The sequence below is a fragment of the Ahaetulla prasina genome, chromosome 3, assembly GCF_028640845.1.
Source record: "Ahaetulla prasina isolate Xishuangbanna chromosome 3, ASM2864084v1, whole genome shotgun sequence".
In the NCBI taxonomy this organism is placed as follows: Eukaryota; Metazoa; Chordata; class Lepidosauria; order Squamata; family Colubridae; genus Ahaetulla; species Ahaetulla prasina.
The window spans coordinates 179,805,434-179,832,031 of NC_080541.1; the positions used below are offsets into that span (position 1 = coordinate 179,805,434).

The window sequence follows — 26,598 nt, forward strand, 5'->3', positions numbered from 1 at the left end:
GAGCCACTGAATCAATTTCAAACCAGCATCCTTCCAGATGTGTTGAACCTCAACTTCTATGGTGCTGGCTAATGTTCGATAAGGTGACCTAGATGGGGAAATCTGGAGTACAAAAGTGGACTGATTAGCGGAATTGTAAGTTAAGTGCCATAGAAAAACACTAAAGCCAGCATTTGATTTAATTTGCATGTAAACAATTCATGTGTGTTTATGTACTGTATTTGGTGGGGAATAAACAATTTATTTGTTGAAGTGTGCATGCTCATCCCTATCCTCCAGTTCCCTTTTTTAATTTTTCTTCATCTTGAGCCAATAACCTTTTTTAACATTAGAGAAGAGGCAAAGGCAATCCTGCCTTCTTCTCATCTGAAATAGTTCTGTTTTCAAACCAAGAATAGAGATGAAAATAGTGCTTTCAGTCATTATTGCACTGATACAGCAATCATGTATATACGCTATGCTAGAAACATGGTTTTTGTTCTGCTTTGAAAGCAAATAGTACTTTGAAGCAAAGAGAGAGGGAAGCTGGGTCAAGATACAATTAGAAACAGGGAGAAAAGGATGATCAAAATACAGCAAGAAAATGGGCATTTGCCAATATACCATATTTTTTGGACTATAAGATGCACCTCTTTTTTTTTTTTTTTTTGGTGCGTCTTATGTAGCCCCGCTCACCCACTGGCCCCCACCCTTTGGCCTCTGCCTCCCAGCAATTTACCTCCTTGCAGCAAGAAGAAACAGCCCGTTTCAGCTTCAGCACAGCCTAATTAGCACAAGTTGATTGTCCCAGACTCTCAGCTGTTTCAGGCTGCAGGGATTGCTATTGCCTATTGCTGCGTGGACCTCTGCTGCTTGCTGCAAGGAGGTAAATTGCTGGGAGCAGATTTTTTTTTTCTTGTGCTACTCAAGCTATGCTGAAAATGAAAATGAAAGTAAAGCAGACTATTTGCTGTTTGCTGCAAGGAGGCAAAATTGCTGGGAGGCAGAGGCAGATTTCTTTTTCTTGTTTTCCTCACCAAAAAAGGTAGGTGCGTCTTATAGTCTGGAGCGTCTTATATTCTGAAAAATATGATAGTTATTTGCCAGGTTGTGCTAATAACCATGTTGCACATGCAGGAAGATGGCAAAATATTAATATCTCCTGTAATCCTAATTATTATATGGGATCTCAGCTTCTGCACCCCTCCGGTCATTATATAGTTGGGAAAGGGATTCTGCATTTTTGTCAGTGTCCTTTGATTCAGTTTTTGTCTTTCTTTTCCTTCTCCTTTCACTTACTTAACTTACTTATTTATCAGTGTCCTTTGATTCAGTTTTTGTCTTTCTTTTCCTTCTCCTTTCACTTACTTAACTTACTTATTTGTTTCCTTGTTTTATTTATTTCTCTAGGCAAAACCACCACAACACCAAAAAAGAACAATCAGTCTTCAGGTATTTTAGAGCATTTTTTTCTTTAAAAAAATACTATAAAGTTATAAAAAGCAAAGAGGCTTCGAATTGGATCCATGGACAGAGTTCTCAGACTGCTGGCTTCTGCAGAACACAGGCACTTGCTGTTAATGTGCTTTTGACTGTCAAGAGAAGAAAGAAGAGGCTGTCAATGCAGAATATGGCAGTTCATGTCATCCCAACCATAGAAAATGTATCTATTGTGGCTAGTGTGTAGCCAGTGCTGTTTTGAAATGACCAAAGGACATGCAGCTATACTTATTAATAACCTTTCATGAAACTTAAATGGACTTGATATATGTTGTCATAGCACAATGTAAACAAGAATATTTAGCTGAAAAAAAGTTGGATCTGGTTTCAAATAAACATGTTCCCCATTCTACTCTCTACAGCAAGTACGTAAATTGGACTATAGTATAGTAAGGAATTGTTCCCTTACTGTCCATAATTAGAGGTTCATATTAATCCAGAGTGACACAAAAACCTCACATTGTACTCCAGCAAGCAATCAGTTATTTCCTCATAGTTTCCCCATGTGACTGCAAAAACATTTGAAAGATTTTTCCAGCCCACTTTGCTTAACCAAGGGGATTTAATCTTTGTTGAACATACAGTATAAGAAATTCTGAGTGTAGGGAGATTTATTCAACTGAAATATAGTAAGGAGTGAGCCTGGGCAGCTGGGCAGATGTTCTTCTGACTTATATATACTGAACCTCCAAGTCACTAGTGGCTGGAATCCCAATATCGGGAGCTATCACAGCAACCGCAGCTTAATTTTTCAGGAAAAAAGTTTTAAAATGAAATCTGTACTGGATTTAGTTTATATTTCCATGACAAATGAAATAAGCTAACTCAAAGCAGAAAGAAGCCCTATCTGTTCCTGAGCTGGCAATTGGGAACTGTTTTAGCATAACAATATACCTAAAGTTGGTAGCATAATATATTTAATAAATATATAATTCAGCTTTTGAGAACTCTGGCTGGGTGGTACCAAACAGACTATTGGATTATATGATCCTCAAATTGACAATAAGGAATGTGCAGATCCTTCTTACTTTTAAACTGAATACTATACCAGCATTTCCTTGTTGTGACTCGTCCTCCCTCCTCTCCTCAGCCGGGCCCCTCCCGTCTCCAACTCCGAGTCTGATAATGAAGATGAACGGCCTGTCATGACTCCAGCCCCTGGCCCTGGCCCCATGCCCAGAGAGGATTCAAAGAGTGAAAGGAGAAGCCCAGTAAACCTCACTCATACAGCGTGTGTTCCTTTGGCTCAGCCTTCAGAGCAGGAAGCCAGCCAGGTGATGGAATTACCCGGGCCTACTCCCTCTGACCCCTCCCTTTCCCAGACACTGACAGCACATCCAGCTGAAGACAATTCAGAGTGGGTGGACCCTCGCTTCCGGAGATCTGAGGCGCGACGCCAGCAGAAGGAAGGGTGGGGCAGGCCTGGATAAATGCTGAGTCATGGAGCCACACCCCACAGCCTATATAAAGGACCTGCTTTTGGTATTCCAACCTTGAGTCAAGCAAAATCTTATCTAGTTTGCTGATATCGGACCCTATCACTGAAGTCACAACTTGGACTCCTGCCTGCCCTGATAAACCTCGAAGGAACTTGGCAAGCTGCAGAGGCTTCGTTGCCAAGTTTGTTACGGACTTCCTTGACTCGTTCGTCGGAGTGGGAGTAGGACACGACATTCCTCATGTCAGTTATCTAAAGGTAATCTAAGTATCATTTCAAAATACCTACCATGTTTCCCCAGAAATAAGACCCTGTCATATTTTTTTGAACCCAGAAATAAGCGCTTGGCCTTATTTTCAGGGAGGTCTTATTATTTTGGGGCACATGAAGCAAGATGGGGCTCTTCTTGCCGTCTTACCTGATTTCCAGCTCTGTCTCCCTAATCCTAACCCTAACCAGAGGAAATGGCGGGGACCAGCTGCGCATGTGGTTTAATATTTTTCAGAGGGGCCCTTATTTTAGGAGAAACATGGTATATCCGTTCAGCCTTTCATAAAAAGTTTTAGAAACAGATTTCTTAGTGGGAGCATAATTTTTCTCACACCCTGCCATAAAACTTCCAATATTATCTGAACTCAGATGCCTTAAACGCTCAGATGTCTTTATCCCAAAAGGAAACTTACAGCTCTTTGAGTTGCAGAAAACAGAGGTGTGCCTGGCAGAAACAGAAACATCAAAAGGGCTGCTGATCATTAGCTGGGGTTTCATTCCCCATTCCACTCGGCTCATTTTAAGATAAATTTAACTAATTTGCAACATTGCACTAACATCTATCAGTGTGTCCGGAGGCTTGATTTCAGCAAGTTATGAGATATTAATTATACTGGAGACAAAAAATGTAATCTTTAAATTAAAGGTTTGTTTCTAATGTTTCATGCGGTCTCTTTTCTTCAGTTATGTTTCCAGGAAAATGTATAATCTGATCTTGATCAAAACCTGACTATTCCAATATATTTAACTAAATATATTCCTGTTCCTTCCAAGGGCTCTTAGCTGCCATTTTGCTGCCACCCATTCCTCAGGAAACTTGGACCATAAGAAAGGCTGAGCGCCAAAGAATTGAGGCCTTTGAACTATGGTGCTGGAGAAGACTCCTGCAAGTCCCTTGGACTGCAAGGCGATCAAACCGGTCAGTCCTAGATCAATCCTGACTGCTCTTTAGAAGGCCAGATCCCGAAGATGAAACTCAAATACTTTGGCCACCTAATGAGAAGGAAGGACTCACTGGAGAAGAACCTAATGCTGGGAAAGATTAAGGGCAAAAGAAGAAGGGGACGACAGAGAACGAGGTGGCTGGCTGGAGTCACTGAAGCAGTCAGCGTGAGCTTAAATGGACTTCAGAGGATGGTAGAGGACAGGAAAACCTGGAGGAACGTTGTCCATGGGGTCATGACTTCGCAACTAACAACAAATTCCTCAGGATGACAGCAACTGAGCAGAAGAACATTTTAGCAGACAAAGCTGCTTTTCTATTTCATATGATGAAAAAACTGCATTTGTGAACTGCTGCTTCTTGTACAGCTCTTATGGTCAAGCAATCCTGTTGGGAAACAGAACTGGATCTTTAGCACATGCTAAAGTCTGCATAAAACTAAAGAGCAGAATAAGAAAGGCGGGAGTGCTTGTTTTACACACATCACAGCCCAGGTTTATTTTAATCATGGTTATTGAACACACAGTGCCAAGCCATAAACTGTTTTAGAAATACCTCGGGATGAACCAGAATTAAGACATACTAAAACTTGGTATGATTTGTGTTTTCAGCCATTATGTCTCTGTGTTTTGTTCTACAAAATTGTGCAGAATTAAAACACAGTTTCATGTAGCTTGAAAGCTAGTATTCCAGATATTAGCTGCATATTTCCTCTGTATTTATTATTTAGAATAAATAACCCTCCTGAGAATTTAATAAGAAATAGATTTTCCTCAGCAATAAAATTAGTTTCCATGATCATTTGACTTTTCAGTAATTGTAAACTGACGCACTCTAACAATGTTGCTGAATTTCTTTTTATATTTTAAAAAAGTACAACTAAAAAAGTACTATTCAAAATATTTGTTATTGAGTGGTACAGAAATTTTAAAAATACTTCAACAATAAGCAAAAAATAATAACAACAACATTGCTTAAAAATCCTATTCTTACCACGAGAAAATAAAAATGCACACTTATCTGCTCCATGCCCTTATTTCTTAAAAATATTGATCATTTCGTGGTTCAGTTGGCTAATTTACTAAATAAAGCTTACCCATACTAATAAAAAATACAGACTTGAAATGGTAACCATTCATTGGTGTTCAGTGTTGGTGCATTATTTTTCAAATACTGTATGTAGCAATGCAGGGATCATTCTATCAAGAAGATAGGTGGCATTTAAATTTAATAAATAAATATATGCAAACACACCTGAGAAAATACCACATCTGAATACTTTAAATAGCGCAACAGCAGAAACTAAATGGTATGTGTTGCTATCTACTTCAATATTGATTTTATTTGTTTTGGAGTGTTATACCTGTTTGCCTGTTTATGAAAAAGTCAGCCTTGTAATGGCAGAATGCAGACTTTGCAAACAGAGCTGATGAAGACAAAGAATACCAGTACAGCTCTTCCAAGGTGGAAGAAGATCCAGCCATACACTTACAATGTCCAAGGCAGGAGCTTACCTTCATTGTATTCTGCTTTTCCTCAAAGGAGACAACTGGCTTCTTCCTTCTGATTGAGCCACCCAAATCAGATGAGGAACAAGAAGGCATGGATGAGGGCAAATGCTTGGTCTTCACTGGCCTACAGTAGGTGGCTGAATTCTTGCGTCTCTTGGCCTCTTCATCTGAGATGCAATTGGTCAGCAGTGTTTTTGGACCATTCAATGAACAGCCCTGGTTCTCCAGTGATGAGGCTTTGACTGGTATGTGGCTAGGTGCCCTGAAATCCAGATGGTTGACTCTCTTGACCCTGGCCCCTGAAGAGACTGTCCCATTCAGGGAAAGGTTGGAGGAAGCCACTGCAGATGTCTTGGCCTTGGCAGATGGATGGGACACCTGGCAGCCAACTGCTTTGTTCTTGCCCAGATCAAGGAAACAAGTTTGTTTATAAGGTGGGCTAGCAGGGACACTGGCAGATTGTTTGCGCTTCCGAGCTAAGGCTTCTGGCTCCACATTACCAGCCATCTCCTTGGCTTTGGAGGACTTGCTGGCCTTGTTCGAAGGCAACTTGCTGAATGATGGTGATGGGGTATTGGCTGGGAGTGGAGAGGTGATGGATTGGCTTCCACCCATGCAGTCTGACTGGCTACAGGCAGCTGCGGCATGGGGCGAACCAACTGCATAGTTCACACTATGGTGGTTACGGCTGTCCCTGGATGCCATGGTTACTGAAGTTGCCCAGGATACAGAGGTCCTGCTTGGGGTACTGTGGGGAAGGCTGCAAACCAGGGAGGAATTGTAATTTGGGGATGTATTGGATGTAGAGAAGCCCAAAAGCATTGGAGATGATGTGGAAATTGGATGATCAGCAGCTGGAGGAATCCTTCTGGGTGGGTCAAAGCAAGAAAACAAGAGTTAAGAAACAAAGCTTGTTTAACATACCAGCTTTCAATTACTCTGCCTAGACATCAGTACTGAATCATAGAATCTTAGGACTGGAAGGGACCTTGGTGGTCTTTAGTCCAATCCCCTGTTCAGGGAACGCTGTCTTTATTCTATCCTGGACAAACAAAACATCTTTATTATTTTTTTTGTTGCTTTTTTTCTTTCTGATTACGCTTTGTACAGTATTACAGCAGTATTTCCAAATTATAAAGGATCTCTGTTCTCCTTCAGATTCAAAACTTTTTCTTTCGTTTCTTTTGCCTCTGTTTGCTGTCAAATTCAAAGGTCTTTACAAGAACAGATGCCTGGAAATACATGTATCTTCTCCGTCATCTTGCAACCTCTTCCCTTGCTAGGCTCACTCATTGTTCAGATAGGTTTTCTGTCTGTGAAGGATATACCATCAAACTTGGTAATCCAGTGCCATCTACTGGAGAATCCCCCCCCCCCCAAACAGCAAAGACTCAACAAATATTTCTACAGGCACTGACTTAAAGGGACGAAGCAGAGGGGAAAAAGCTAAAAACACATGACCACCTCCTATCAAACACATGTATGTATAAAGGTGAGCCTGCCTGCCTATTGGAACACAAGAAATATTTAACTGATTCCTATTTGTTTCTAAGGATCTAAATATCTTTTTATATTCTCAGATGCCATTTCTGTCAAAGAGATACAAAACCGTACAACAATTCCAGTCTTGCTTGGGATGAAAATGAAAAACTCTCTTAAAAAAAATGATACCTCTCTCAAGTTTGCACAATAATGACAAGAGTGTAAAACTATCATGCTGTATGAATGATAAATGGTTTGTGGAACAATATTCTATATGAAAATCCACCAAGCTTCTGTTGTTGCTTGGACTTTTTTTTGATAGCACTAGGTAAAGACAATGTCTCAGTTTTCTAACAGTTGTTTTGGGTGCCTTTTAATCTTTGCACCATTTTACCATTTCTATTTTTTAAAATGTATTTTTTCTTTTTTTACATATTGTTAGTGGTTTTATTCTGGGGTTGTTTTTTTTAACCAATCGGTTTCATTGTAACTGTTACATGTCTTTAAGCCATAACTAAGCAGGAAAAAATAGTAGTTTTAAAAAGATATGAACAAATAAATATAATGGAATTTTCAGGAATAAGGAGGGTCTGTTTTTGCAATTTTCCCTTTTTTTCTTCTTCTTGTGCATTACAGGCCCAACCTCTAAATATTTCTAGTGTTGGATAGACGCTGCTAAATCTTGTTTTAAGAGTACAAATTTAGTAATACAATTTTATGTCAGCCCTCAGAGTTTGTTAGGCAAGATACAAACTGTGTAAATAAATAAATCAGGACTGGTTTTAAGAAATATGCAAGATTATACTGTGACTTAGATCTGACTTTTTATATATGAAGACATCATAATTCTCTTCCACTGCATGCCATGCCCAAATTCATGTATACGACTGTGCAAAGGCAGAAGCACATTCCAATTATTTCCCCAATTTGTTTGGCATTGTCCTAGGGTAACTTACTTCCACATGTGTGAGCTAAGATGTCTCTCCAGCATGGAACTAAGTGCAGAGCAGAACCGATCCAGCCGTCGACTGAACACATAACAACCTGGGCTCATCAATCTGCTTCCAAAAGTGCAGAACTGTTCCGGTGGGGGTGGATTAATGGAAGGATCGAAGTGTTAAAAACTCACAATCATGCAAAGAGCACACTTTCAAATTCTACAGTGACAAATAGGAGAGACAGTTTATATCAAGGAAGTTATTCATTCTATCCTCCATTTCTTCAGCTAGTGAGAAAGAGAGACTAAGTCAGCTCTATCTTCTTAATTTCTAAGAACAATTACTTTTGTGTGGATTCAACCCACATTTCATTAGTACAGGTAGTCCTCGACTTATGACCACAACTGAGCTCAACATTTCTGTTGTTAAATGAAACATTTGTTAAGTGAATTTTATGGCCTTTCTTGCCTCAGTTGTTAAGTGAATTACTGCAGTTTATAAGTTAGTTGGTTGTTAAGTGAATCTGGCTTCCCCATTGACTTGCTTGTCAGAAGGTCGCAAAAGGTGACCACATGATCTTGGGACACAGCTATTGTCGTAAGTATGAACCAGTTGCCAAGATTCTGAATTTTGATCACATGACCATGGGGATGCTGAAAAGATCGTAACTGTGAAAAACGGTCACAAGTCACTTTTTTCTGTACTGTTGTAACTTTGAACAGTCACTAAACCAACTGTTCTAAGTTGAGGACTACCTGTATAGCAGAGAAGCTTTACATTTGTTAACCCCAATATTCAAAATCTGGTTGACTGAATTAAAAGAACTGTTAATCTCAAAGCCAAGAGGAGTTCCTTTGCTTTGGAGTTATTTCCTGCCCTTCCACACACCAGCTTAGGTAGACTAAGGGCTTGACATAGTGATTTAATTTTCACATTGGGCTAAACATTATTGAACAAGCATAATGTCTGGATTTAAAGATCATCTTAAGCCAAAAACAAACACATCACATGATGCCTTAGAGTGACACGTGAACCCTGGCATCAGAAGACCATCTCACAGCTTCAAGAGTACAACACTCCATTCCCCTATAGCTGCACTTTTAACATCTGCCAAGTATCTCCCATCAAAGCCCCACAGCAACAAAGAAAAAGAGTAGGGCGCGTTTCGGTCTGCCACTTACTGCCTGGGGATGGGGTCGTCGTGTTGCATAACGGCAATCTAGCTTGCGGGAATCATCTGTGGCATCCTCGTCACTCTCCTCGCTTGTCACCCGGCCCGTGCTCTTCGATGCTGGGAAACGGTAGAGATGGTTGTCAATTTCGCTAGAAGATATAGGCACGTCATCAGGGTCACTCTCGGAGGAAACCCCAGACCTGAAAGCAGCAGAAAGAGAATAAGAACTGAGCTTGCTGTGAATTGAATTTCCAGAAGGTACGGTGGATACCACCATATCTGCTCCCTCATCTCAAATGTGTATTACCTGGAAAGTGCACAGTGGGAATACGGTTGTTTCGTGTGACAAGAAGGAGCAGAAATATTGGCCAGAGCCAAGGAAGTCTGTGACATGGAAGAGAAGTCCTGCAACAGCCGTTCACTAGCTATGTCTTTCCTCACTGGACTTTTGTCTTTGGGAGACTCGCCTTTCTTGGTACTGGCCTTCAGTTCAGCCACTAACACGTCAAAGTCCTTTGTGCGGCCTTGCACCTCTCGACGCTGATGTACAGAATGGATCTGGAGCACAAAGCAAGATAGATAGGTTAGATTTATCAGCTGGCAGGTAGAAAAGCAAGCTCAGAGAGAGGATATGATGACAGGTCATTGTCAAATAAAGAACATCCCACATAAAACCCCATGAGTGGTACAATCTTATGAAAAGCGTACGTGACATTTCTCTGGTGAACATTTTAACAAGTCTCTGAGAGACTGGCACTGAAGCAGAGGTTATGGTTAGACAAACATTATTGCTATGGGAGTAGACAATTTTTTCTTGGGGTGAGGACCACATCTGATCCTTTAATGGGCTCACAGGTGGCCATGCACCAGGGATTGCTTGAAACAGGAATCAAAACGAAGACAAAGCCAAATTTAATGTCATTCAATTTAAACATTAACCACACCCTACGTTTAATAATTTTCCATTTTTGTCACATTAGACATGACTGTTCAGTAGCATATTTTGGAAGAGATCTTAACCTGAATCCAAGACTTGCTGGGAATGCATATGGCTTCTGACAGATACTACATTAAATAAGATTTGTTAAAGGGTTGGCTGGGAAAAAAAACCCTCTGGTTTATTGTTACAAAATAGAGAAAAATTGTTACATGCAGTTGCATATACTGTAATATTATTCACAAAGAGAACTTATCTAAAGCTATGTTAAGGAAATATATTCATTGTACTTGTAACATGTTTATGTTATATGTTATATGATGTTATGTTAACATCAAAAACATCATCAAAAAAGGACAACAAAGACTATTCTTTCTGCGCCAACTCAGAAAGCTCAAACTGCCCAAGGAGCTGCTGATCCAGTTCTACAGAGGGATTATTGAGTCTGTCATTTGCAGCTCTATAACTGTCTGGTTTGGTTCTGCAACCCAACAAGAAAGACACAGACTTCAGAGGATAATTAGAACTGCAGAAAAAATAATTGTTACCAACCTGCCTTCCATTGAGGACCTGTATAGTTCACGAATCAAGAAGAGGGCTGTGAAAATATTTACAGATCCCTCACATCCTGGACATAATCTGTTTCAACTCCTACCCTCAAAATGACGCTATAGAGCACTACACACCACAACAACTAGACAAAAGAACAGTTTTTTCCCAAAGGCCATCACTCTGCTAAACAAATAATTCCCTCAACACTGTCAAACTATTTATTAAATCTATACTACTATTAATCTTCTCATCGTTTCCATCACCAATCTCTTTCCACTTATGACTGTATGACTGTAACTTTTTGTTGCTATCATTAAGGGTTAAATTGTACCCTATGACCATCATTTGTGTTGTAAATGTACCTTGATGGAAGGTATTTTTTTTCTTTTATGTACACTGAGAGCATATGCATAAAATATGCATATGCACTGAGAGCATAAAACAAATTCCTTGTGTCCAATCACACTTGGCCAATAAATTCTATTCTATTCTATTCTATTCTATTCTATTCTATTCTATTCTATTCTATTCTATTCTATTTTGTGCTTTGTTATGTTGTGTTAGGAATAAGCAACAGTAAGACAAAGATAAAGAAGGTATGAACTAAGATATATAGCTAAACATATACATATCTAATAAAAGAGAATATTTGTAACTCGGGATTGACGTGAGGGGTCCTTGATGATCTCTGAGCTGGCTTGTTTTCTTGCAGACGTTTCATTACCCAAACTAGGTAACTTCATCAGTAAGGAGTGCAGTTTGCTGTCAGTTTTTATTCTGATGGCTTGTCCTGGCAGTGATGGTGGAGGTGGTCTTAGAAATTCTTTGGTTGGGCTATTGGTTGTTGGCTCTTTACATCTATAGACTATGCAAGAGACAATCTTGTAATACGTAATATGTTTTGTTTTAATTTTGTTTTAATGTGTATATTGTGGATTTTTATTTGGCTGTACACCGCCCTGAGTCCTTCGGGAGAAGGGTGGTATAAAAATCGAATAAATAAATAAATAAATAAATCAACCAGCCCAAAAAGGAACAAAGCAATCACCAGCAACCAGGTCAGCATAGATTAACTCCAAGGTTAACATCAGATCAACAATCAAGTAAAGTGATATCCCAATCAAGAAACTGCCAAAGAAGCCAACTGCAGACAGCTCAACCAAAAAATCTCTAAGACCATCTCCATCAAGCCACTAGAAACTGGCTGCAAACTGTGCTACTTACTAGCCCTGATGATGTTACATAATATGGGTAATGAAACATCTGCAAAAAGACCAGCAAGCTCAGAGAGCACCAAGGACCCCTCATACACATATCTAGTTTATACCAATAACATTCAGGATGCATCTCCCTGTCTTTCTCTTTGCAAACATCCTTCCTTCTACTATATCCATATCTATACACTGTTTTGGTCTTTTAACTTTCTCACCTTTTTCTTTTTGAGGCTCTTTTCCAGAACTTTCTTAATTTTCCCCTTTGTCTTAATCTTCCTTCATGTATTACTTGCATTTCAATCCTCCTTCATTCTATCTAAGTGATCAAGCCACCATAGTGTATATGTTTTGGACCGGTTACTGACTTTCCTATTTATTTCAAACTCAGCATGCATTCATTTTCAACTCTGTTGTGTTCTCGTTTCACCCTATGCCCTTCTTAAACATCCCATTCAACTTTCCTATATCTTTCTCCTGAAATATCTAACACTCATTTTCATGTAACCGATCAAGTAGAAGCATGCTTTTATTCCTAGCCATCTTCGTTCTTTCAACAAGCATTCATTCCTCACACAGAATACACACTACCCACCAGTATTTACACATCTTAAAATTTCTCAACCCATTTCCCCATCTTTAATAATCATCCTACCAAGGTCACAAATCCGTCTACTTCCTCTAGTTTCCTCCCTCCCCCACATTTATGTATAACTTAAAATCATTCACTCCATTTCCTTGTCAAACATAATTGCCACATTCACATTGCTCCCTGCATCATACACTCTAACATTCACTGCAAATTATTCTGTTCTCAGTTAACACAGCATCATCTGCATACAAAACTACATGTATATTCATGTGCCCAAACCAACACACCTCTAATGTCATTGCAATCATTCCTTATACATTTATCCATAAATACACTAAGCAACCTAGAGAAGTCCTTTATCCGTGACTTACCTCCAGTTATTGTTGAATCATTCTCCGAGCATAATGTTTAACACATTTTGTTTCCATCATAGACCTCTCTTATCACCAACAATAAATAATCTTCTACTCCATATTTTCACAAAAAATATTGAATGAATATCCACATTCATTCAAGCAGATTCACTTTATCATGTATGTCTAAATCAGTAATTGCAGTCTGAATACCACAACTACCACACTACAATCGAAGCATGTCTGCATCAACACTGCATCCACATACAGAGTGGAAGGGCTCTGATCCCCTGGTTGATTTTGATGTTTTTTAATTTCCCATATGAACATCCCTGCTGGCATTCCAATAAGATATCCTGAGGAAGATACAGCAGCACCTATACAAAAACTTCTCTCCACTGTTTCAATGTGCAGACAGAGCAATTATTTGCATGGAGATACAAGATCACCTGCTAAAGATCCCCAGGCCAGACTGCCATTAATTATGTATTTATTGAATTTATATTGCCGCCTATTCGCTCATGGTGACTCAAGGCGGCTTAAAAACAAAGGAGGACAGCCTCTTGAAAAGAAGAAACCTATCCCACCATAAAGTATGAGAAGGACAGTCATAAAGGCAACTCGCTGCTCTGCACTTCTCATCTCTCCAATCACTGTAGAAAGCAGGCTTATATTGCACAGCGTCTTACCTTGCAGGTCAGTAACCGAGTGCAAACTTTCTTAGTTTCAGGGTTCACCACGCCACATTGGCGGTTTAAGTCACATTCTTTCCCTGTGGGAACAAATACAGAATCAGATGCCAAAGAGTCACATTTCTGCAGGTTCAATGAAGTGTCTCCCCACCCAATAGGCCATTTCCCTTGGATTTATGAAGGCAGCCCCCTTATTGAAAATGTAGCACAGGTAGTCCTCAATTTACGACCACAATTGAGCCCAACATTTCTACTGCTAAGTGAGAAAGTTGTTAACTGGGTTTTGTCCCATTTTGCCAAAGTTGTTACATGAATCCCTGGAACTGTTAAATTAGTAACATGCTTGTTAAGTGAATTTGGCTTCTCCATTGACTTTGCACGGCAGAAGGCCGCAAAAGGGGATCGCGTGACTCCGGAACACTGCAACCGTCATACATATGAGTCAGTTGCCAAGTGTCTGCATTTTGATCACGTGACATGGAGATGCTGCAATAGTTGTACGTGTGAAAAACAGTCATAAGTCACTTTTTCAGTGCCACTGCAATTGTGAAGTGTAAATAAACAAACTGTTGTAAATCGAGGACTACCTGTATTTCAAACACAAAACAAAACTACCATTATTCACTTTTTGGTGTCAGAAGTGCATGAAACACAATTCTTTCTGTAAATGAATGGCATGTCTCATTTTGTATTTGTATATTTATTTTCTTGCTGATCTTCATTTTATTTTATGGGTCAGCCTACACAGAATCGTATCTTTTGGATAGACATTGAGGTGACATCCTTTTTGTCTTGGCCCAGAATTGTGATCATATGGCATTAATGGAAAAGAGAAATCCTTTGGGGGCTTGGAGAAGACCATATTCTTTCCCCACAAACTTACTTCCTATAGCTGTTAATATCCTCCACGTAATCCTATAATCCCAATGCCTAAAAGTGAGCCGATGCATGCAGTTTTCCCTCCCTTCCCACCCACTCAGGTGCCTTTGGGACAAATGCTCAACCTCATGGAATTAAACTTGACAGACTGGTTTTGCATAGTAGATACACTGGTTTTGCAAAAATTCCAAAGTGGTTATGACACACACACCCTTTTTCTTTTGACAAAGGATGAAGTGAGAAAGGTGATAAATATACATGGAAAGAGGCATCTAAGCTGGCATCCTAGAAACCCGGTTCTCTCCCTTCAGGATTACTAAGGAAGCAAAAAGTTGCAAAGAACTTTCTTTCAACTTTGCCCTATGACCTAGGTAGCAACCCATTCTTCCTTACAATGAGGGATGGATTTATGGGAAAGGTTTTGCTTAGGAAATACGGCTGCCAAACCAAGTTTTATTTTTACAATACCCACCCGTTAAAAAGACACTATTATATAATCATTCCTGATGGGTTAACTATTTATTACTTTGCCTCCAGCCAGAAGAATACACAATTAGAAAAGCAAGACTCACGAGATATTTTCTTCAGAGATTTTACAACACCCAATTCTTTCTCACTCAGGCTGGAGGCATTCTCCAGTTTCCTGCTCAGGGTGTCAGCCGTTATTACGGAGGTGCTGCCAGCTTTGGCTGATGTCAGAAGTTCTTTTGGTGACGCCAGTAATGAAGGTTTGCCTAGAACCTCTTTTGAGTTAACTGAAGACTGTTTGGGAATGGCAGTGTCAGAAAGCAGAGCGGGAGCTTTGATTCCATCTCCATCGGACTTTGGAAGGCCGGAGATCTTCTCTAGGTTCACTACAGGCACAAACAAGCTGGAGGACAAAACAGTGTTTTGGTGTTGACGTCACATGCAATCTTCTGAAATTATGTTTCATCTAAATTCCCAAACTTGGGAGGTATTGTAAAGACCCTCATGAGGGTTGGAGTTCTACACCGGCAAACTCTTGCAGCAGCTTCATTCACAAAGCCGCCTTCCTCATTTATTAGCATTATATTTATGGATTTAAAAAAAGAAGCAGCATGTAATCATTGTATGAAAGGGCTGCCCAAATAGAAGGGATGCAGAAGGAAGTAGAATAAGTAAAGACACGAAAATAAAGCTCAGCTTCTAACAGATGGTAAAATAAGAGTCTGTGAAAAATGGGGAGTACCAACATTGATAACTTCCCACATGATCCCGGCACCTAGCAACATAGTCTTCCAGATCACTTTCAGACATCAAAAGGCCAAGCCAAGAAAACCCACTTTAGAACATTTGCCATCATACCTCACCTTTTAGTAAATACACTCTGTTTTAAACACACTAGATAAACATTTGCCATCACAGCTCACCTTGTTAGTAAATATGCTCCATTTCAGTAAATACACTCTGGAACCAAAAATGGGGTCATCTGAAACCCAAGGGAGCAATCGTATTTTCTCACTAGACTTCAAAAAATTCCAAACACTGTTATCTTGCTAATGGAATTCAACCTTAATCATTAAATAAATGAACAAACTTCCATCTATAGTGCAGAAAACAAATTATTGTTTTGACTGTACATTTTTAACTGCTGCTTGCTAGCTTTTCCATGCTACATTTCCATCAGCATTTGTAATTAAATAAATGAAATTAATTAGTTAATAGAAAGAAGTCACAGAAGTATCAAAAGGGCATGAAGGGAGTACATAGTATTCCTTTTTTGCATCATTAATACGGTACATGGGTTTATTTTACTGCTCTGATTTCCTCTGGAGTTGCAATCCACTATAAAAGAAGACAGTTAAAAAGTTAAAAAAATAAAGTCCATGTTTCAAAAATCATCTTTTCCAGAACTATCTGTAGCAAATGGGACCATAAATGTGAATCAAACTAAGAGTGTGCAAAACTTTTTTAATCTGACCATTTCAAACTCAGAACATCCTAATCAGGTGTGAAACAGCTGTTTCAAGTGCAAAATGAGCTGTTTTGAGCACTTCAGAAGAGTTTCACACTCAAAGCAGTGTTGTTCTAAGCATCAAGAGTTCACAATCACTTGAATAGAAATCTTCAAAGAAAAAAACTTCTCTTATACTTGCACGAAATATAAACCTTAGAGAACAAGAATATAAAGAAGTGCTTGCAGATTCCTGTGTCACCTCAGAATGTATTCTAACTTTTATTCTATAGTCATTCGTTTATTCAGTCATTTTCTATAGCTGTGCGGCTCAATTTTTATAGCTATCCTGAAGCAGATAGTTTTTCTCTTTCTTACCACACTTCAACCAACCAACCAACAGCTAGGATTGCTTTCTCTAACATTTGCCTGAGCTGAGATCTTCTCAAAGAGAATGGTTGGATTTATCAGTCACAAAGAACCCCAGAGCCTCTTACCATAGGTTGTCCTTCGGCATCTTGTCTGTCTTCTCTGGCACATGCTGGGTTTGATTAAAGAAGCTCTGGGATTTTTCCCTCCATGATTTGGTGGATCCATGACTGCCACCGACAATGGGTCGCCCATTGACTGCATGACACTTCTGCAAATTGGATGAAGGCTGCACCCGACCACAGAGTTTGCCGAGAGGTCCATGACGTCTCTCTATTTGGGAATAACAATGCTGTTAGCCAGAAAGCTTGGCTAGACACGGAAGGAGCCTGTGAGGCAGCAATCAGATTGCAAATTGTAGGTCTGCCCTGGGTATGAAGTTGGATAGATACAACAGTAAGCCAGGGCCTTTTAAAAGCATATTTTCCATAATTCTATTACAAATATGTTATGATTCCCAATCTCTTTCATCAGCCATTAACAAAATATTGTTCTCCTCCCAAAGCTACTCAGGGATAAAAATAATGCAAACAATGTACAAAAATTATAATAGGTACTTTAGCCTGATTGCTCACCTCCCAGTCAAAACTGAATCCCTGGATCACAACAGGCCAACAGGCTAACTAAGTCAGAGAGAGCTTATGCAATTCTGTATTTCATTCTAAGTCAAAAATCATTTAGATAGTTTTCACTGCAAAATTCTGGATCTTTCTTTTTCTTATCTACTCACCACCCCACCTGCAAACTTGATTTTATATATACAATACTGCCCTAGGAAAGACCTGTTATTACTAAATTTGAACTTTCACCCAGAACCTTAGAGCCAAAGTACATGACAGCATCTAGAACTGAGTCTAGAGCTCCCACAATTCAGAAGCACATTTGTACAGCTCTCCCATTTACCAAATCATATTTAAAGCCTCTTCCTGTTCCTCAGCATAACTCTTTGCTGCTACTACAAGTCACTTCTAATCTTGATTTCTGATTATTACATAGTTAAATCTGTATAGTTTTCCTGACATTTTTTTCAGAAGACAGTTATCCTTGCTTCTTTCTCCAGGGCTGAAAGAGACTGATAGCCCCAAAGTTACCCAGCTGGTTTCATCCTAAGGCAGGAGGACTAGAATTCATGGTCTCCCAGTTTTTAGTCTGGTGCTTTTAACCACTGCACCAAGATGGCTCTTTTTGCTGGCAACCCTCAAATTGCACCTTTTCAAATTTGTCCCAGATAATTTTGTCTGTGAGAGCTGTGAGACAGAAGAGAGGTTACTCTCTCTCTCTTTCCTGTTTGTTAGGGAAGAACATCATTAACTGTACATAGCCAATCACCAAGACACAACCATGGGGCTCAGAAGAGAAACCTCATATAGTTTGTGTGTGTGTGTGGCTGCCACTATATAGTCCTTCTATATATTATTATTATAATATATAGAATTATATATTCTGTCCTTCTATGCATGATTCATAAAGCCTAGGGTATAAATACATAACAGAAATAAAAATGGTATTTCTTCACTTATATAATTTGAAGTGATATATGTGGTTGTCCACTGAAACACTGAGCAGATCCAACCTATCTTGCTTCAGCAAGAATACTGCATCATGCGACTTTTGCTCACATTCTGGATACTTCTGTCATTCTATTCCCCCTTTTGCCTCTTATTTGCCAACAAGCTAAATTACAACTCGCCAAGTCGCCAAAAGGCTTCAAATTTAGACCCTTCGCTTGGCTTGCTCCAACTCAGAACAGATTTTGGTAGTGAGCAAAAAGATTTTGATAATCCTCGTGAAATGACTACTTCCCCTCATCTCCCTCCAGGCAACAATCCAGCTCTGGATAAAGGTAGAAATTTGAGATGAAGGTAAATAATTAACAGATGTTTGCTAAAGGAAATTTCTTACATTTAATTTCCTTAGCTGAATTTTGAGATCACAAAAGGAAAAAAACAGCTAAAAACTGGCCAAACATAATTTTATTTCTAAAAGTTAGAATTTGGTAGGAGGAAGCTATACCAGCTGGGAAGGAGAGGAGATGTAATGCCATTTGCAAAGTATTAGATGGGAAAGGGTCGGTCAGATGTACAATTCAAGCAAAGCACTGTTCTAGCAAATGGTATCTTTTACCATTAAAAGGATGGCTCTGTTAGATGCACATAATTATTCATATGTCTTTCATACATATATTGCAGAAGTTATGCAGACATGCAGTTTTGGCCATTTTCTAGCTGCCTCCCAATCTTGGGGTGTGAGGAGCAAAATATCATCTTGTGAATCACCCTATCAGAATGTATCCTTTGTTTCCTGACTATTATCTTACCAACAGTCTCCTTGCTCACTGACAAGTAATCCTAGGGAAGAGGAGCTTCCCTATTTTCAGGAAGGAAACCAAAAAGAGGGCCTTTTTGGCACCACCATCATCACCTCCGCCCCCAGGCAGAAGCACTACTCCCAAGTAAACTTCCTGAGAGACTACAGACATTCAACTGGCATGTTGACTGCCTAGCTTACCGCAGTGCTTCTGAAAGGCTTGAGGTTTGACCACTTGGCCACAGTGGTTACACACGACCAGGTAGAACTCATCATGAGCCGGGCAATGACCAAAGATAGACATGTCTGAAAGGACAAGAGATGTGAGCGATGAGAGCACACTCGGGGAAGAGGCCCAGGTCACCCTGTTAATTTTGCAGTCTAAGAAACGTGTAAGCAAACCTATGAGCAAAATGAGATGCCCAGCCTATCTTGAAAGCACAGATTAAGTCAGGAGAACCTCTGTGTGCAGCTTAGCTGCAACTATTAACATCCCTCACCACTGAGCTCGCTGATAGAACTGTAAGAAGTGGCAATTCAGCAACACCTGGAGAACCACAGAATCTCTCTCTCTTGACTTAAAAGGAGAGAGAGAGACATACGCACAGAGAGCTCAGAAGAAAAAGTTGTATTTTTGTCACAATTATTTCATAAACTAGCATTTCTTGGATTCTTTTGATGGGTGCAAGATGGAACAGCCAGTGCTTGCAAGGTACATTGTTCGGTTATAATCAGTGGTTGTTTGTATCAAGTCAGGCCATTGGTCCAGCTAGCCAAATGCTCTTTGCTGTAACTGGCTAATCATCTCTCAACAGCAGGAGTTGCAAGACCTGAATAGCGGAGCCTATACTCTGTTACTTAGCAAAAGAAGTGCCTAGTTTTTAGTTGAAAGGCTACATGATCAGTACCTTAAAGCAACATTCCCCAACTCATCACCCCTCAGTTTTGACTTCAATTCTTATGATAACCTGATAATACCAGCCAATGATAACGGGACTTGAAAGCAAATTTATGTGGAGGGCATTGGGTTGAAAAAAGACAGATCTAATGCTAGCCCACCAAACTAGGCATTCCAATCTGTATCCAATTATTTTATATGTTACTAACATTTAGGTTGATATTTTCATAAGCGGCTATTAGATTTAGAAAACTGCCACTGAGTGAAGTGGCCTCCAGTGGCCTCCAGATCTAGTCAGGGATATTGCCTCTCCCAGCTAATATGGGCGCACGTGTTAAAAAAACCAAAAAGGTGACAGAACAAATGGTTATCATCTGGCAAAGGGGGTTCTCACATGCTGCCCTATGCTCTGTAACGTTGGCAGCAAGCAGCCCCACCTCCTAGCACAGCTGGGGTAGCAGAAATGGAAAACAAAGAGTCATAGACAGGCTAGAAAGCAATGAAAAGACCCAGGGCAGCAGGGCAGGAAATAGAGGAAAGCTGCCAAAGAGGAGGGAGGGACAAGGCCCAACTAATTGCAGACTATCCAAGGGCTTGGCTGGTTCAAAGTGACTGCAAAAGTCAGACAAAAGCACAGCAGAGGTTCATCTAAACATTCTGGCTTGGGGGTCCAGTGTAACTCACATTTCCAAAGTTCTGCTAAAGAAGCATAGGGGACTGTAGGAAGAGTTTGGGGTATGAACAATCTGATCTTGAAAAATAATTTCAGGTCCTGATGTCATTGCTGATGTCAACATTCTTACCTTCTAGTAGGACTTTAATCTGCATCTGTAGCTTTCTCTAATAAAGAGCAGGACTTCTTTAGAAACATATGTGTATACACACACAGAGAGAGACACACAAAATAGAGGAAGCTGTCTGATTTCTTGGCAGAGAGTACAGGCAATTGTGACTCAGGGCATATTTTTCTAACTATTGGTATTAACAGAGACTGGACTCAGATGAGTTGGATTTGATTTTATCTCTTCTAGCATGGGTTCTAGCATAGTTTTCATTTAATAACATTTATTTGGTTAAAATACTGAACTGATGGACAGAGTATGATTGATATTTGAGGTCAGAAAAGAACAGTCTGAGAACATACTGGGCCCCTCCCTGCAGCCTTGACTCATTTGCATGAGTCATCTGGAGTCTCTATAAAAGTCTATTTAACTTCGTTTTAAGAAATGCTTGAGAACATATAATATGAATATAAGGGAAACTATGGACAGATGATCTTTAGGCAAAATATGGTGGGAAGTCAGTGGCTTTTGCTTGGGGCTCATGCAACTTCATCTTGTTAGAAATCATAGAGATGAAATCATAACAAAAGAGAAACTAGTTTAGGTTATCTCTAATCTCTGGAAAGGTCATATTAACTGTTTGGTCAATAAAAGAGCTACAGAGGCAAGATGGGAAGATTCAAGACAAAAATCTACAAACTGATTCCAATATCAAGGATGACATACTGTGTCTTCAAGACTATATTGATTTCCTAATAAATTGTAGGTGCATTCCTTCTTTTTATCGTTAAGTTTCTTGCCATAATTAGGAAAAATCCATTACTTTTTAATGGCAAAATATCTATCCTCCCTGAAATACAAGAATATAATCATGGAATAGGACACTTTTACCACCGCTGCCATCCATGATGTAGCAAAGCAGAAAATGCCAGTATCAAAATATTTGCCCAGGATTTGTTCTATGAATTCCAACTCTTCCTTTCCCCACAAATCTTGTGTCATGGAGTAATTAGAGTTGGTTGTCATAATGCAGCAAACCTTATTGTGGCTGTCACTCAAAGTTATGGGCCTGTTACTGCTCCATGGGCAAGCAAAATCACAGTCTTCTGTTTGCAGAATTGAGAAGTCTATATAGGCTAAGTTAAGGCTCACCTGCTGTGTGAAAATGCAGTAATTATCATTCCAGATAGTGGAATATACAATACTTATAGCAGTGGTGAAATCCAAATTTTTTTTACTACCGATTCTGTGGGCCTGGCTTGGTGGGCACGGCAGGAGAAGGATATTGCAAAATCTCCATTCCCACCCCACTCTGGGGCCAGCCAGAGGTGGTATTTGCCAGTTCTCTGAACTACTCAAAATTTCCACTACTGGTTCTCGAACTGCTCAAAATTTCCGCTACCGGTTCTCCAGAACCAGCTGCTGGATTTCACCCCTGACTTAATATTTATCCTTTTTTTTTTTTGCAGAGCATTTACAAATCCAGAAGATTTGATTTTGATCTTTGTAGAGCAAATGTTTCTACAGTGCATGTTTCATCAGAGTTTGATTTTTTCTTACCTTCTTTAATGAGGGTCATTGCATCAATCTTCTTTCTCCCATTCCTACTGTTTTCTTCCAGATCGGACACTAGGCAAATTTTTTAAAAAAATTGTTTCCATCAGCCAAAATTAAAGCTACTTAAGATACATTATCTCTCAATGCTAACAAGAATGGCATCCAGATACATTAAAATGGATACTTTCTACCCCTTAAAGTTCAACTCAAAACATGTGCAATTAGAATTAGTTCATTCTATATAGAAAGGCTTAGTAGGGTATGTATGGTTATGCCGGGAGGTTGAATAGGCTTACAACATATTTCAAGACAAATAAGTAGCAAGAGGAACTTCAATCTCATGTTCACATCACACCTTCTCAAACTTGCCATGTAGCACTCTCCAATTACATTATGTCCTAGTACTGTACTGAAGAGATCCATCTGCAAGCAGATAGCACAATGTCTCTAGTACATTTGTGGTTCAATAGGTTTTTTTTAAATTAATCCTCTCCCCTTCAAAAGCATATGAAATTGATTTCTTGATGAAAATTATTACATTTGTATGCCACCTTGCCTCCAAATGAGCTTGAGGAAAGAACTGTGCAAGGGTTGTCTTATTTTTACCTTTGTAACAACCTTTTGCAAAAGGTAAGGCTGGTTTGCTCAAGGTCACCCTGAGCTTTACCGAAGATAAGGAGTTAATTTAATAACAGCAATAATCATAGCAGTTCTTAAAGTTGCCAAGAAAATAAGGATCCCTAAGAATCACCTCTGCTAATACAGCAGATGTTCTTCAGTTTCTGTGAGCTTATAGTAGTGGACTTGCTGAATCTCAGACTTCACTGCCTGCTGTTTCAGCAGAATTGCTCTGCCAATCTATATAAATCAAGAGGTGTGTAGAAGACAGTGACAAGCATATAGCTCCACCCATGGAGGCTTTGCAAATTATAACAATGTGGCCATAGGATAAGAACATGATTTGATCAACTCCTGTGGTAAGGTTTCATTTGAAAATTCTTTTTTCATTTAGCTTTCAAATAGCCATCACCCACCAGTATTCAACAAGCACATATGTAAAATGAATATGAATATGAAAGAGGTAGGCTTGCATTACAGGAAACAATAATATGTGTACTTGATCTATGCACTTTTTAGGATCAGTACTCTATTCTAGCAGTCAAATCAAGTTTCAAAAAATAGATGCTTTAAGATGGACTTCAAAATGGAACCCCCCAAATTTCAAGGTATATAAATGCTGCTGAATTTTAGCTCATGGAATCAAAATTTTGGTAGTGTCATGTTGTAAACCAGAATATTCTGGTTTCATTACAGTGGACATTTTCTTACACCACTGTGCATGTAAGTTGCCCTAATATTGTGGTCTTATATCCAGTCTCCACATGTACATGACGAATCAAATAAATGAATTTAGAACTAATCTTTCTACTACTACTTTCCACCTGGGAATCTCTTTGCACTATAGGGGCATTCATGAAATGCCCACAAGTGTCTAGCAATGAGGTCAAAATCAAAGATATGACTTCAAATTAGCAATGCGAATGTGTCACAGAGATGGTCATCAGGACCAGACTCCTGACTTTAACCAACATCTAATGCTCTGCATCTAATAGATTTCTCTCCACCTGGTGCATACACAAAGATAAGATGTACTTGTTAAAATGCATCAATTGCTTCAGCATCAAAACAGAAGGAGGACATTCAAAATAGTTGATTTTATTTTATTTTTTAAATCACAGGATTAGGGCGAAAGGTGGATGCTAAATAAGTATTAACACTTCGATAGAGAGCTGTGAGCAAGGGAAATATATAACTTGCTTCTAAATCTCTGAAAATACAGGAGCCATCATACCAACTCTCTGCTGGCTCTGGAAGTAGATCAGGAATTATATACGAAGGCACTAACTCTATCAAGATAATGGTGGGGGAAGGGAGAAGCTCAACAATATAAAAAGCATCACCAGGGACAGCTCCGCAGACTCTCACCGCCCCTTCTGGAGTCTGCTGTCAGGTTGCACTTGAGAAAGTCAAAGAGACTAAAGGCAATTTTCCCAAATGATTCCAAGGACAAAAATCACCAGAGGCCAAGACATCCACCCACCATGTTAATATACTTTCAACCTGCCCCTCTAATAAGGGAGGGCAAGCAGAGCAAAGGACACAACAGAATGAAGGAGGAGGAGCATGGAGACGTCAGGGATCAGGTTGGTAAGAGAGGAAAGGCAGAGAGGCAAGGAGATTCTAGTGGGTGATAATTTAGTGGCCAAGTCAACAGAGCAAAAGAAGCTTGCTAGTATAGAAGATAGAAGGAAGGTGCAAGGAATGCGAAACAGATGGATGGGCGGGGACCAGTTTCAGTGGCCAAGGCAAAGATCTGAATAAAATGGAATAACTTGAAGAGGAGGAAATCCAGAGAAACAGCACAGCTGGAGGTAAAACCAACACAGATTTATGAAGACACTTTAAAAGAACTGGTTGAGAAGCAGCTATACGGGGATTTCAAAGAATAAAATCAATGTAAAATATTAGCTGGCTGAATTTAAAGGGCAAATGTGAACATTTAGAGAGAGAAAACAAGCAGCAAGTCTAGAGCGACCCAGGCGAGAATTCAAGAACAGCAAGGTGTTTTGTGGCTTGTAAGCAACACAGGAACATATCAAAGCATGGGATGCTATCCTGGAGAAAGTAAAAAAAGTGATTCTAAAAGAATCCGAGGAAAGAATTCTCAAACGAACCGGGGAAAAATGAAAGCAGGGCTCAAAGATCCTAGTGGGAATTTACATTGACTGTTTCATACATAACCGTGGACTCAAAATACAGTAAAGATCAAAAGTCGGGTAGAATCCTGTGAATAGAGCATAACTAACTACAGTACCCGCATGTCAGGCGGGATCAAAGCAAAGGACAGAATCACCTAACACTGTGGTGTGTGTGGAAACTACGGGGAACAAAGATTCTGATCGACACCAAGATGAATCACAGTATGTCCTCCAATTACATCGGGCTCGACAGTGGAATCCATTCTAGGAATTCGGGAGATCTCGGGAAACCTGGTTTTGCAAAAAGCAGCATTCATGAAGCAAGAAGTTCCACGGCGCTAGGACCCGGCGGCTCCTTTGTTTGGGGCGGGCGAAGGGAGGGAGGGAGAGAGGGAGGGAGGAAGCTCGTCGACGACGACGACGGCGGCGGCGGCGGCAGCAGAAACGGCGACTGAGAAGTGTCCCCCTGCTTCCCCCCGCCGCTCCTCGCTGTCTAAAGGTTAATGAGCGGGATAGGCGCGCTCACCTGTCTCGGTAGTAGGCGGCCCAACTCTCTCCACCCAAGCACTCCAGCTCTGCCCCGCGAAGTCATCGAGATTCGGCAGCCGCCGATCCACAGCAGCCATTGCTACTGCTGCTACTATCGCCGCGCGTCCACGCACCGCCATCACCGCACGAGAACGCGCAGCCCTCCCCGCCGCCGGCGGCATCTTGCGCATGTGCACCCTGCTCCTTGCACCACGGGAAATGTAGTTCACGAGCTCATGGCGCCTTCCCTCTGCGCATGCTAAGAAAAGCGATAAAAAAAAGACAGGGACATGTTCGTTCATTCTTTCCACAGTTGTTCGTCCACCCCACACCCCGGCCTATAATTTAAGCAATTCCCATCTTTGGGGAAGAAAAGATCCTAAGTTTATGACTGTTCCATCAGCGCAGTAGGAATCTTATTCTAAGAAATAAGCACATGACTAGGCTCGATCTACGACAGCTAGGTTCTCGAGATAGTAACCTCTCATATCCAGGGTGAAAAGAAACACGTTTCGCCCATTCGTCTGTCCCGGCCGGAGGTGCTGCAAATCGGATTGCAGCTATATGAAGGAGAGAGAAAACTCCTCTCCCTTCTCTTTCCCCACCTTTTGTATATATATTTTTTATTAATGCAATATTTTTCCAGCAACATGATATATTTTTTCCCTCCTGATACAGCATGACAATCTACTGGTTATTTTTATTGTTCTGTGTGACACCTTTTCTAGCACAAATGAATCCTTTTTGAGATGGAGTGACTGTTTCCCGCATTCCAAAATAGGATATAATAGATACTGTACTGTCAAGAATCTGTACTGTAATCATACCAACTATAGACGCAATCTTGTTTTGTCCTTGCATTCAGCATTCTACCACAACCCCAGTATTTTATTCAGATTAAGTCACTATAATTCCAATTTTATAAACTATATATATATTTATTTATTATTTAAATTTCTATACTGCCCTTCT

General features: G+C 40.0%; 1 protein-coding gene and 1 long non-coding RNA gene across 5 annotated transcripts; one reads left to right on the forward strand and one right to left on the reverse strand.

The window, feature by feature from the left end:
- On the forward strand, positions 1-5,638 carry LOC131194534 (uncharacterized). The gene is made up of 3 exons (XR_009154219.1): positions 1-135; positions 1,390-1,431; positions 2,570-5,638. It is a non-coding gene; the product is annotated as an uncharacterized LOC131194534 (long non-coding RNA).
- ATXN7L2 (ataxin 7 like 2) lies at positions 1,435-25,812 on the reverse strand. Of its 4 annotated transcripts, none has more exons than XM_058175619.1 (11): positions 25,625-25,812; positions 22,343-22,411; positions 19,304-19,408; positions 16,864-17,068; positions 15,024-15,322; positions 13,570-13,652; positions 9,543-9,793; positions 9,243-9,435; positions 8,080-8,201; positions 5,645-6,506; positions 1,435-1,571 (listed from the first exon to the last, which is right to left on the reverse strand). In XM_058175619.1, the coding sequence occupies exons 1-11, from the start codon at positions 25,806-25,808 to the stop codon at positions 1,557-1,559; spliced, it is 2,388 nt and encodes a 795-aa protein (XP_058031602.1). In that variant the 5' UTR covers positions 25,809-25,812; the 3' UTR covers positions 1,435-1,556. The 4 variants fall into 4 exon arrangements, with proteins under 4 accessions (XP_058031602.1, XP_058031601.1, XP_058031603.1 ...); XM_058175618.1 differs by having other exon boundaries at positions 5,645-6,509; positions 25,625-25,809; XM_058175620.1 differs by lacking the exon at positions 19,304-19,408 and having other exon boundaries at positions 5,645-6,509; positions 25,625-25,809.
- Between the last annotated feature and the right edge of the window lie 786 nt (positions 25,813-26,598).